General features: G+C 43.4%; 1 protein-coding gene across 1 annotated transcript in view; it reads left to right on the top strand.

The window, feature by feature from the left end:
- The window catches only part of XRN2 (5'-3' exoribonuclease 2), a 45,628-nt gene continuing 36,595 nt past the window's right edge, over positions 4,505-13,537 (top strand). The window contains exons 1-9 of the mRNA XM_021390684.1: positions 4,505-4,689; positions 8,860-8,987; positions 9,068-9,179; positions 10,404-10,515; positions 11,545-11,603; positions 11,682-11,771; positions 12,581-12,653; positions 12,743-12,793; positions 13,136-13,293. Coding sequence (XP_021246359.1) covers positions 4,615-4,689; positions 8,860-8,987; positions 9,068-9,179; positions 10,404-10,515; positions 11,545-11,603; positions 11,682-11,771; positions 12,581-12,653; positions 12,743-12,793; positions 13,136-13,293 — 858 coding nt within the window. The 5' untranslated portion in view covers positions 4,505-4,614. The remainder of the gene's footprint in view (positions 4,690-8,859; positions 8,988-9,067; positions 9,180-10,403; positions 10,516-11,544; positions 11,604-11,681; positions 11,772-12,580; positions 12,654-12,742; positions 12,794-13,135; positions 13,294-13,537) is intronic.

The following is a 13,537-nucleotide window of genomic DNA, read 5'->3' as shown; positions in this document are numbered from 1 at the left end:
CCACTGAAAATGCTGTAACAAGAAGTCTTCACGTATTCCTGCTGTGTATTTGCAATGACTTAGAGCTGCATCCTTTTTCGCATGTCACACCCACACAGCTATACCGAGCTGAAGCCAAACATCAGCTTGTGCCTGCAGAAGCAAATTAGCAGATGGATAGGTGCTGACAAAAAAAAAAAAGCTGGATGAGTCCCATCATTGAGTGAGGGGAAATAGTTTGTGTGGTATTGAGCTGATGTGCAGAGCAAAAATGAGTTTGTGTGAGCTTTCTAGGCTGGAGTCTATCCAAGATGCAGAAATTTGGGAAGTATGCATTTAAGAATGAGGAAAGCATGCGTGTTTTCAAACATTAACATTCACACACATTGGTTGAAATAAAAGCTTCACAAGTCCTGCAAATATCTAGTTCTGTATTAGCTGATGTTTTGAGAAGGATCAGCATGATGTTTCCTTTTAGGCTGGCTCATTTGGACCCATTCACACAGTACGTAATGCAGGTCATGCTGAATAGAGCTGGGAGATGATTCCATAAAAAAGCAAAATCTTGCTTCTTGGCAGCAGCTTGCTTCTCAGCTTGGGAGGTGTCAACGGTTTACGGGCGTTCGGCCCGGTTCTGTGATGAATGGGACGGGGGACCCATGGACCCACACCCCGGGAAAGGGAAAAAGGGAAGAAACGGTAGGGAGATGGGCCTGAGAGCAAAAACAGCGGCAACAATCTGAGGAGAAACAAACTAATTTACTAAATAAGATATCGGAATGCAAAACAACACACTATAATACAATATAAATAAGATATCGGAATGCAAAACAACACACTATAATACAATATAATTACAATTTAAGCTGATAAATCCAATCCAGCGAGAGAGAATGTCTAAAAATCAAGGTAAGCCTTACTCTAATACCAACGATAAGACTTCTGGGGAGTGAGGTGCTGCCAGGACGAGAGACGGGCGGAAAGAGAAGGGACGAGGTCTTGTGATCTGCAAGTTTTTATCTTTTCCCTCTGGCCGGAAATGGTAACAGAGGAGCAAAGTACTCTGGGGAATATAGTAGTCCTTCTCTTCTGAGAACCAGGTACATACACTACATGATGTTACGATGTGGAATACCAACAACCGAAAATCACAAAACCATGACAGGAGGGCACTCTGCTCTTCCCCACCCACGCAGGATGGGAGTTGTCCTGTGTGAGCAGAAGTCAGCACTTTCTGAAGGAGATGACCATAGAATCACAGAATATCCCGAGTTGTAAGGAACCCACGAGGATCTTCGAGTCCGACCGTGCGCCCTACACAGCACCCCCACCCCCAATGTCTGAGAGCAGTGTCTCAGAGCTCCCTGAGCTCCGGCACTGGGGCCGTGCCCACTGCCCTGGGGCAGCCTGTGCCATGGCCACCGCCATGTGGGGCAGAGCCTTTCCCTCACCCCCACCTGCCCCTCCCCTGGCACAGCTCCATGCCGTTCCCTCGGGCCCTGTCGCTGTCACAGAGAGCAGAGCTCCGTGCTGCCCTCTGCTCCCTGTGAGGAGCTGCAGCCGCCACGAGGCCTCCCCTCAGCTCCTCTGCTCTGCACTGAGCAAACCCAGGGCCTCAGTGCTCTTTATACATCTTCCCCCCTGGACCCTTCCACATCTTTGTAGCCCTCCTCTGGATGCTCTCTGACAGCGTGATGTCATTTTGTACTGCAGCACCCAGACCGCAGGCAGCGCTGGCGGTGAGGCCGCACAGCACAGAGCACAGGGGACGGCCGCTTCCCTCACCCACTGGCAGCGCAGGGCCTGGTGCCCCCAGGGCACGGTTGGCCCTTCTGGCTCCAGGGCACAGTACTGCCTCAGGTTTAACTTTCTGCCAGCCAGAACCCCCAGGTCCCTTTCTGCAGGGCTTCTCCCCAGCCCCTCATCCCCTGGTCTGTACGCAGAGCCAGGGCTGCCCCATCCCAGGTGCAGAACCAGCACTTGATCTTCTTCATGCAGATGGGGACCACTCTCGAATTTGTCAAGATCTTGGGGCGAGGCCTCTCTACCCTCAAGGGAGCCAACACTCCTCCCAATTTAGCATCATCCACAAATTTATTTAATATAACATCCAGACCTTTATTGGAGTCATCGGTGAAAACATTAAAGAGAACTGGTTCGAAAACGGAGCCCTGCAGAATCCCATCAGTGGCAACTGGGGCACCTCTCAGGCTGTGGGGTCCCCGTGCCCAACACAGCCATGTTCCGGTTGTCATGGGACATTCTTAGGGTCACACTGCCATGGCTTTGTGCTGAAGTTCAGCCTGAAAGTCCATTCCAATTGCTCCGTTAGGACTTTTTGTCAAGACAGGACAATAAACAATTTAAAAGGACAGTACAAAATCATCATCATAATAAAAAAGCTAAACCAGTAAGTGCCTCTCCATTTTTGGGACGTTAGAGTCTACCCTGGGACTCCAGTGTCCCCTCCCACTCTCCCCAGTGCAGAATGACTTTGCCCTGTGGGGTGAGGTCCCAGCCAGCATTACTGTTCCCACTGCTGTCTCCTGCATCTGCCAGCCCTGCCCACTGAGCCTCCCAGGACGGGCATTGCCGAAGCAGATGCTTACTCAGGACTGTGTACACTTGATACCAAAAGACATAAACAATTTAGTTAGTATTCAAAGAATAGACCCCTTGATGCTCCAGATAAGAATAGGCCCCTTCGTGCAGACATGGGGAGGTACCAAAGAGCAGTCTAGTCCTGTAGATGTCAAAGAGCTGTACCTCAACATCAGTACCATCTATAGGCATACTGAAGGACCCCTAGCAAGAATCTCTCAATTTACAGATGCAGGTTCAATGTTAGATTTAATATTCTGACAGTCCCCAGTTCTGACAGCTCTGGAGATAGGCAGGAACTCTGTGGAAGCTGTATGAAGATTTGTATGTTAAATATATATAAAGAGGGTGATTTAGCTCCGAGGTGTGCATGCTTTGTGGAGAGATCCCCATGCACCCAGTGCCATAATAGACCAGTGTCAGCTTTCCAAACTATCCCTTGGTTTGGAGAGTTTTCTTGGTTACAGTTTTTGGTAACACACTGGCCCCAAAATTGGTTTGCATGAAAACAGTGTGGTGGAATACTAAAAAGATTCATTTTCACACATAGCTCTTGAAGGTTTTCTTTTTGTTCTTTCCCAATTGTTTCACCTCTCTCAGAAGAAAATAGAAAACAATCCCAGATTTCCTATAAGAAGAGTTCTCTCTTCACAGTCAGGAACAGCTGCTGGATGCCAAATTATGAAGAGCATCATCCCCTCAAATCTTTACAGAAAATAAGATATGACCCAACAAAAATACCATCTTTATACAATGCTCCTGTTTATCCTGTGCTGGCTGCAGCTTAGTTTTGCTTAGGGAATTTACAAGATTTATTTGTTTTCATTTGCCCAGCAAAAGGTAGATTAACTTTTCAAGGAAATGTTTGTTGCAGTATTATTTTTTTTTCAAAGCTTGTTTACACAAGTAATTATGAGATAAGATGATCATATTTCATTTGCATTTGTTTTTCTTTTTTTTATTATTATTATCAGAAAGAAAAAAACAACTGATTGCCCCTCAATACAAAGTGTTCATACTAAGTTTGTCTTAGTAAATTCCAGCAGGAGCAGCGATATAATAGGAAACTTCAATCAAGATATGTTTTGTGAGGAGCAGATAAAGGACTAGCTGATACAACAGATGTACTGCCAGTAGAAAGTTGATGGGGAAATTTATTCCAGTCACAGATTTTATAGGAGAAGCGACAACAGAAAATGGCTTACTAACAGCTAAGCAAGGCTTGGAGTAATGAGAAATACAGTATTGGGTTAATGTGTTCTACAGCCAATTAGCGAGGTTCCTCTCCCCTTCCCAAATCAGTTGTCTCAAACAGCACTGCTGAGGTTTGTTGTTTTTGTTAATGATTGCCAGGCTCCTTCCTCACCTCCTCGCCCATGTCACTGCCCCTCTAAAGAAGTCACTGTGCAGGGCACAGCAGAGCACAAAACCTTCCCTGTGTTAATCCTTTTTAATATCTGAAGATTTAATTCCATTTGAACATCATCACATGGCTAACTGAATAGTATTTGCTTATGCAATGGACGGAGTGAGGAGACAGGGTTCCTTTATGCCGCCTCTTATCGCTCTCCACGACCTGACAGGAGGCTGTGTGAGGTGGGGTCGGCCTCTGCTCCCAGGGAACGGCGATAGGACGAGAGGGGATGGGCTCACGTTGTGCCAGGGGAGGTTCAGGTTGGATGTTGGGAACAATTCCTTCTGAGACAGAGCGGTGAGGCACTGGCACAGGCTGCCCAGGGAGTGGGGGGGGCCACCGTCCCTGGAGGTGTTTAACGTGGACATGTTGTACTGAGGGACATGGTCAGAGGGCACGGCGGGAATGGGAAGGGGTTGGACATGGCGTCCTTACCAGACGCTCCTCGTAGCAGCGGCAGATCCAAGGCACCTCGCCGTGCGCATGCGCCACAGGCGCTCCCGCCCCTAAGATGGCGGCCCGGCCCCCATGCTGCCCCGCGCCGCTCCCCAGCCCCGGAAGCGCTGGGCGCAGCCTCGCTTGGGGCCGTTCGTTGCCGTCCGCCGCGGCCCTGCGCCGCCATGGGAGTCCCGGCCTTCTTTCGCTGGCTCAGCCGCAAGTACCCGTCCATCATCGTCAACTGCGTGGAGGAAAAGGTGAAGCGGGCCTCCGGGGCCGGGCAGCGCGGCCTGGCAGAGGGGGAGGGAGGCGGCGTGGTTCCCGCTACGGCCGCTCGCGTCTGGGCCGGCTCCGGGAGTTGGGCCCTCCGCATGCGTGTGCGCTCGGGCCTGGGGCTGGTGGGGCAGAAGGGAACGGTTGGATGTTAGGAACAATTCCTTCTGAGACAGAGCAGTGAGGCACTGGCACAGGGAGTGGTGGGGTCACCGTCCCTGGAGGTGTCCGGGAACAGCGGGGATGTGGCGCGGAGGGACTTTGTAGTTTTTCTGAGTAGGTAAGTTCCTGAGTTCATGGTGCTTCAAGCGTTTGTCCTCTACGCTTTTCACATAACTTACATCGCTCATCTTTGCCGGGCTGGGTGAGCTGGGTGCATCTGTTGCTTGTAACGCTGTTACCAGAGCTCGCGTCCCGAGCTCGGCCGCTCCCTCGTCCCCTCCTTCCTGAGCAGAGCGGAGCCTCGTGCTGGGAGCTGCGGCTCCGCGATGGAGATGGAAACCTGCGGCGAGACGGAGGGGATGACGGCTAAGAGACGAATGTAGTCAATCGTGTAGTGATACAGTTTTTTGACTTCACGTGTTACCTGTTTGCCTTGAGCAAGGCTTCAATGTAGCAGAATGGTAGGGCTTTAAGTCAGGGTTAACTCTGACAAACACTAAGTTTGTCAGAGTTCTTTGCTTTTCAGGTTTAGGCAGTGAAGTGGAGGCATAGATTCGGGTTAATCGCCTGCTGAAGCTGCAAGTTACCCTTCCTGTTCTCGTTATGGCTCCTTAGCCTCCTGAGTGCAGTGTGAGAGGTTTGTGTTACCCCTGGCTGCAAGGTGTGAGTTTGTCACCGCAATGTGTGCCTGAGGTTTGAGGAGCTAATACCGAGCAAGGTGGTTGCTGAATTTACAAGTGTTGCTTAATAGCTGCTCCTATGACTGCTTGCTCTGGAATAGGCTGCTCGCAGTCACAGTGGGAAACTCATGAAGGTGAATGGCTTGTTCTGCTTGCAGTCAGCATCGTAACAGGCTGTGGGACCCGAGCTTTTCGTTCAGCAAATCCCCCTTTTCTTTCAGCACATAAAGCTTATGTGGATGAACATCCATTCCCGCAATGAAACAGGACTGTGGAGATGAAGCACTGTTAATTACGGAGCTCTCTTAATTATCCGTCGTGTTTACAGCCATCACTCGGTGACAGTAAAGAGTGAAGTTCAGTTGTTCCGCTCTAAAGCGGCACTCTTCTGAATAAATGAATGCAAATGGTTGTGACAGTATACGTAGATTGTTTTACAGTTTAGTGTTTACTACAGGTGGATGTCTTTTGTCTTATAAACTTGTGCAGTGTTTCCTGGTTAATGCTTTAAGATCTATGTACTTAACAGCGATCACAATTTAAATGGCAAATACACTTCTGAGCTGTAACAATTCAGTGAGGCTTTCTGTAAAAGCAGGAGACTTCCATCAGGTTAGTTAACATCTGGATTGATCTTTATTTAATCCACATTGCTCTAGTGCTCAGGTAAAGCAGAGGTATCTGCCGAAGTCTTTGGAGTATGGGATTGTATGTCCTTTCAAAAAATGAAATTGTAACAGCAAATGTTCTTTAAAGAGAAGGAAAAATGTAACAAATTCTTTCGCGTCAAATAGGTTGAGCATAATAGAGGCACCAGACCCAGAAGTCCTTACGCGTGTTGCTTTGTTCTGATTTAGGAGCGCATTTGTATTTATGAGGACAGCCCCTGAATAAATCACATTTAATTAAAATTTTTGCTATTCGTATCTGGTTTGAGAGCTGAGTAGGACGGTGGTGAGAAGCTGTGGTTTGTCTTACTGTAGAGGAATTTAAATTTCTCTCACAATGTAATCAGTTCTCTGTGTGTCTTAGGATTGCTTATAAATCTTTCTAATCAGAAGTTTTGTATCTCTGGGTAGCTTGTCTCTTTGAGATATGACAGAGTTGATCCTTGTTCTCTTACCTTGCTAGATTATTTCTTTTTCTTAAATCTGATTAATCTTTTTCTTAAGCTGAGTGGGAAGAATAAGAGGAAGATCTCGAAGATAATATAAAATCCAGGAGAGAATGTTCTTAATCAAATTCATACAAATTAATAAAGCTGCAACTGAAGTATCATATTTGAAGATCTGTTTTCATTGGTTTCAAAAGCAGCTGTAGATGAGAAGAGAACAGTTTAGTTCTATCACAAGAGATATCACTCCCAGATACTTAAACCTTTTACAAGACGGTTGCATTAAAAAGCTGATAGGTTTATGAGCGGGTAATGGCAAAGCTGCTGACATAGCAGTATGCAGATGAAAACTAAATGGCTTTCGTAGCCATCTAAGGGAGCTCGTGCTTATTTTGCTTTACCTTCAAGACGGGAAAGAAGATGTGTGGAGAGGGCAGTTTTATTTTCCATATCACATAGTTGTAAGCCTTTGATGTCACAGTTAGCTTTGGCAAGAGGTTTGATGAGAGATCAAGTAGAACACAAGACAAGCTGCTTGTCCCGTTATCTGATGTAAACCAGAATGTATGCTCTTCCTTTAAAATCAGGAGTTCAGTTCCCCCGAGAAACTTGATAAAAATCATAAGCTGCAGAATAGTGTTTGTAGCTGACAATTAGTTCCTGCTAAAGCCAAGGGATTTCTCTTGTATTCTACAAAGTGCGGTAACGTGCTCCTTTTTCCATGAGTTCTGAAGGAACCAAACTGGTCCTGATTTCACCTGCCAGAATGTGGCTAAGTGGCGTGAATATCAGAAGAAAGATCACACTGCGCATCGAATAGCATCACATTCAATGCCAAGCTGTTTGAGAGTACTCCTCTTTGCAACTTTGTGATACGTTATAACTCCGTCCAGTCGTAAAGTCTTTAACATGAATTTGACTTCCTCTTGGTCAAATGGTGTCTCTTCTAGCATGGATGTTACTGGTGTTTAGTTTGCTTCCTGGCTATTCACTGAAATTTATTTTCTCCGTGCTTCTGGGTTTACGGTGTGTTTTAGCTTGTTGTAAGTGTTCAATCACATTGAAGAGCTCTGAGAACATCGGTGATTAGAAGTGTTTGGAGCGATTATAAGTCAGCGCTGTGTTTACCATCCCCACCGTGACCTGGGCGTCACGACTGGTTAGGTAGCAGCCTAAGGGAAAGGAGTCGTCAGAGTTAAAAGCCTGATTATTTCACAAGTGGAAAGTAGGGCCTGGGATTTATTTAACGTGCTAAGTGCATCCACAGTCAAACTCAGAGCTGGGAGCTCAGGAGGTCAGGGCTGTGAGCACTTAAGTGCATTTGGTAGTAACCAAGAAAAGTAGTATCTATATATATGCTCCAAATGGCAATTTTTGTCTGGTGGGATCTGAAAGGATCTGTTTCCTCTGTACAGTGGAATCTGGAAAAGGAAAGTGTTCTAGTTAAATCTTGTATTTTGCTCATTAGGATGTACCAATTTACTGTTACTGTTGGGAAGCTTGTCATGTCACCTGCTGTACTCTGATACGTGATCAGCCACAGGTGAATGGCTTCTGCTGCTTCCTTCTTCCTGTAGGTTATCTGTGGGGCTTAAATAGTAGACTGCAGAGAGAAAAGTGATACAAGTTTGTTTAGATGTGCCAATCTCAAAAGTTGCCTTAAAAAAAACAAGCATTTAAAGCAAAGAGATTATTGACATTTCTTGTTGTGTCTGAATCCTCACATCATATTGTACGCTTTGAAATTCCTTCCCTGCATTTTGAGGGAGCCTGTATGGTCCTGGCAGTAAGTAGAATAGTTTTTCTGGAAAACACACAATGTGGAAGTTTCTTTGAACGAAATTTATAATACACGTTGATCAGCAGGAGTGAACTGGCTCTGCTTTAAGTCATCATAATACCTTCAGGTAATGTTAGTTTTATAAAGGCCTTAAAACAAAGCTGTGTTAGTAGAGTAAGCATGAAACTCCAGGTAATTCTCTTTTGGGTAGTTTGTTGCTATCTTTTTCTACTGCTCTTGAAGTGATTATCTCGCACTGAGGGCTTAGTGGGCATGGTGGTGATGGGTTGATGTTTGGACTGGATGGTCTTAGTGGTGTTTTCCAACCAATGATTCTGTGATCTCCTCTGAGGCTGTAGATTAGTCGCTCTACTTGCATGATTGAGTACTGAAGTAATTGTTCCAACTGCTTTCCCAGGCCAAAGAATGCAATGGCGTCAAGGCTCCTATTGATACAAGCAAGCCAAACCCTAATGAGGTGGAGTTTGATAATCTGTACTTGGATATGAATGGTATCATTCACCCTTGTACGCATCCAGAAGACAAGTAAGGCAGTTTCCTTTAATTCTGTATATAGGACTCGTTCATAGCATTTCACATGTTAAATTTAACGTTCTATGTTGTAGGCCAGCACCTAAAAATGAAGATGAAATGATGGTTGCAATTTTTGAGTACATTGACAGGATCTTCAACATTGTAAGACCAAGGCGACTTCTCTACATGGCTATAGATGGAGTAGTAAGTATTGATTGAATTTAATTCCTAGTAAAGACTGCTTGCAAAACTAGATTTGATGCCCTCCACTCTCATAAGATCCATTGAGGAATAGTTTTCTGAAGTGAAAAAATTACAGGTTAAGTTTGCTGTTAATTAAATTTTGTACATTCAAAACTATAAATGAATTTTGTCCACAGGATTTCATCAGCTGACTGATGTAGTCTGTTGCAATCTGAACTTTGCTTTTGCAAAGGAGGAAACTTCCATAAGACAGTAAAGCTCTGAAATTATTTCACGTGTTCCTCTATTCTGTGACTTCAGTAATGATTTATGCAGCAGGCTGGGAAAGACCAGAAAATTATTTAAGCAGGTGCACTTAAAGTGAGCTGTGACTTCATTACACTATGAAATGTTTCACAGTCTAGCTTTGAGCAGACACTGAAGCCTGTCTTTCTCTGTTCCTTATCTCCATCCTGCCTGGTCCACTAGTTAGCCTAATGAAAGATACCACCCTTTATGGAAAACTTCACTTTACTGAATATATTGGTATCCACATTGTGTGGTCTCACTGAGGCACACCAAACTAGCCTGGCAGGTTTCTGTTAGGGCTGCTGAGCTTTGGCTGTTTTTCTAGGCTTGTCAGCTTCTCCAAGGTAGGATGAGTCCAGGTGAAAAACCGTTCTGCTTGAAGATATGCAAGTGCAGAAATTCCTGACGTGTTTGTGTATGTAAAAGTAATCCAAGCTAAATGTTGATGTATCCTTTTTAAAATCCAAAATACCCGTCCTAACCAGTAACTAAGTACTGTCTGCTCTAGTATTTTGAAAATATAAAGAGCTGTGGATACAGTGTTTGGAGTCTCTTTTCAGAGACTCTTTTCAGAGTCTCTTTATGTAATAAATAATGCTTCTTGGATATGTGGCCCTGTAAGCTTAATTTATTTTTTATGGAAATCTTTGAGCACTGTGTGTCTCTGAGATGAGGGTACAGTTGTGCATGCTGCTGGGCTGCTTTTGCTGAGAGGCTTAAGAAATGTATTCAGAAATTTGTCCAACTGTGTGCTACCGCGTGACGGGGTGAGCACAATCCAAGGTTTGGTTATGGAAATACCTCATGTTAAATGGCTGTATATTCACAAACTGGCCAATTTTGAAAGTCTTGTCTTGAGAACCAGAAACAACCAACAGGTGGAAAATAACTGTATAGATGCAGTAACTGATCCAAGCATTATGATACCTGTTTTAGGCTCCACGTGCGAAAATGAATCAGCAGCGGTCAAGAAGATTCAGAGCATCCAAGGAGGGCATGGAAGCTGCTGAAGAGAAGCAAAAAATAAGGCAAGAAATTCTGGCAAAAGGTAAAGCTGTGACCGTGCCTGACGTTGGTTTTTCAAATGAGAGTCACCTTTTGTTTTCAACATTTCAGTAAGGGTTAAAAAAGAGACGTGTGGTGTGGTGAATCTTTTCTTTTCCCCAGAGTTAAGATCCAAGAAAAAAGTGTCACTTTTGCTTTCTGTCTTTCTGCCTGAAATGAATTTGTGTTGAATGCTTTTAATTCCTTTAGGAAGAAAGTGAACAGAAGAACAGGGATAAATGTAATAGTGGGAAGCAAGCAAAACTCTTACAGAAAGGAATGAATATTTTTAGGGCCTAACAAAAAGTTAGTTGAAGCTTAGCAGTAGAGATCATGTGAAGGTGTTGCTGCACAGGAATAATGAAAGTACTGCAAGCAAGGGTAGGTACTTAGATTGGAAATGTTAAACTCAGGAATGGAGCAACATCAGTGCAGTTTGAGAGTGACAGTCATATGACTTGAGTGAAAGCAGTGTTTGTGGCTGAAGGATGCTGGTTGTGCTGGAAAAATGAATTTGGGTGACTGTGTAGGTGGAATTAATGTGACCTTTCACTTGAAAGTATAGCCTCGTTAGAGGTTAAAAAAGGAGGACGGGCTCTTCTGACTTATTCTTTTCTCTAGCATTTCTAGACTATGAAGGCCCTTTTATGAAGCTCAAACAGAGATAAGAAGTTGGTGTAACCTTGTTTGGGAGCTCAAGTGAATAAGTAGTGGAAGCATAAGGGAGAACATACAAGAAAACTATTTCCTAATGTTTTATCTCATTATCAAGCTCAGTTTGTTTGAGACTTCTTTTAGTTTTTGGCAAAACAGGTAGTGAAATCACTACTCTGAAGCAACAAACAATGTTTGTAAGGGTACTATACCTTATTTTAAGGTGAAAGTAATGTGATGACCTGTTTTGTTTTTGAGACAAAGTAATCTTTTACTGAATCTTAATTGCTGTCAGGGTAGTCATCAGGGTTTTTGTCATGCAAAAACGTTTTCGTGTTCCCTATTGGTTTACTTCTGTTAAATGTCTTTATTGCTCTAGGTGGCATTCTTCCTCCAGAAGAAGTGAAGGAAAGATTTGACAGCAACTGTATTACCCCAGTAAGTGATCTTGCACTTATCCAGCAATTGTCAGTATCTGGATGGTGGCTTAAATTATTTTCTTGTGTCACTTTTTAGGGAACTGAGTTTATGGACAATCTTGCAAAATGTCTCCGCTATTACATCGCTGACCGTTTGAACAGTGACCCAGGGTGGAAAAATCTGACAGTAAGTTTCACAGTTTGATACTTCAGGAAAATTAAGGTGATCTATTAGGCCGGGTTGGGATATGATTGAAGAGTGTAAATTCACCAGATTTGTCTTATCTTCTCTGCCAGTTATTAATAGTGGACCAACTTGCACGTTCTGCTGGACTTAGGAGGTGTATTTCATCCTAGTAACTCGATCTAAAAGCACCATTTGTTTTGATTTCATTTAAGAGCAATGAAAAGATCTGATGCTGAAAGCCACAATTTGATATAATAGGAGGCAGGATTTTACAAATACTTTATTATCTTAAGGAAAAACGTCTCAATCCATTGTATGTGTATTCTTTTCACCCTTTATTTTTAACTTGTTTGCGTCTCAGTCTGCATTTTTTTCTATTATTCTAATGATGTACAGTAGATTCATAGCAGCTTTCATGCTGTTCTGGACTTTGAGATTCTCTTCTACTGTTACTCAACCACTCAACCACTCCACCCCCATCAAGTTCTGTTTCTGACAACTCTGTGTTTCAATTGCCTGTATAATTTATCAGGTAGCTAACGATATGATAATTTCAGTGGTATTTGAATCAATGTGTCAGCTTCATCCTGAAATTAGAGAAAAATTAAGGTCTGCTCAGAGGACCCAAACTCTTAAATAATTGATTTTTGAGTCACGGTATGATAGTTGACACTACAAATTGGGATTTCACATACTGAATACTTGAATCTGACTTAAGAATACTTGAACTACCTGCTGTTGGCAGTTTTTTTGTTGTTTTGTTAAGGGTGGCAGCATAAATTGATTGCCTTATCTGTAAATCTTCACAGGTAATTTTATCGGATGCTAGTGCTCCTGGCGAAGGTGAACATAAAATCATGGATTACATTAGAAGACAAAGAGGTATACTTATAACAAAACGCAGTATTGCACTTATTTCTAACCTGTTTTACGTTTATTGACCCAAAATTGTGTAATTTTCTTTCATATAGCTCAACCAAACCATGACCCAAACACTCATCATTGTCTCTGTGGGGCTGATGGTGAGTTCTTTGCTGATGGTGTGTCTAATGTTAAACTATCTTGTGCTCCTCTTTGATTGAGTTGAGCTGTAGTGTTTAGAACTTTGTTTGCATTTGTATAAATAATCCAGTGTATTTGTTAGATTTTGTCAGCTGTGTAATATTTGGGGGAAGGTCTAACACTGCCTGTGGCTGACGGGCTGACTTTCACTTAGCTGTACTCTCTGGGTACTTTGTGGGTAATATTTGCATTCACACTGGCTTAAAGCAGAACGTACTTGGCTTTCTAGTTGTGTTTTTTTTTTAAGAAAAAACTTAATGTTAGTATTTCATTATATTTTACTTTTCTCTTTTGATTGGTAGCTGATTTAATTATGCTTGGATTAGCTACACATGAACCACATTTCACCATAATTAGGGAAGAGTTTAAACCAAATAAGCCCAAGCCGTGTGCTCTTTGTAACCAGATGGGTCACGAGGTTAAGGAGTGTCAAGGTTTGCCCAGAGAAAAACAAGGCAAGGTAAGCATTCTGATATTTCTGAAAATTCTTCTCAATGTGAACTAACTTGTGCCTTAATGATATCCTCATGTTATTCTTGCTATCAACTTTGTCTGAAGCGTAATACAAATTATGCTACTGGAATTGCCTGGCTTTCCTTCTTATATTAATAAAATGATACATCTGTAGCATATCAGTACTATGTGGAATCTAACTTTCTCACTTATTAGTTTTCTTTCTTCTTCCCACGGGCAAGAGAGGATAA

The sequence above is a fragment of the Numida meleagris genome, chromosome 3, assembly GCF_002078875.1.
Source record: "Numida meleagris isolate 19003 breed g44 Domestic line chromosome 3, NumMel1.0, whole genome shotgun sequence".
Classification (NCBI taxonomy): Eukaryota; Metazoa; Chordata; class Aves; order Galliformes; family Numididae; genus Numida; species Numida meleagris.
Note: the sequence above shows the minus strand (reverse complement) of the source record. Positions and strands in the feature narration are given on the sequence as shown.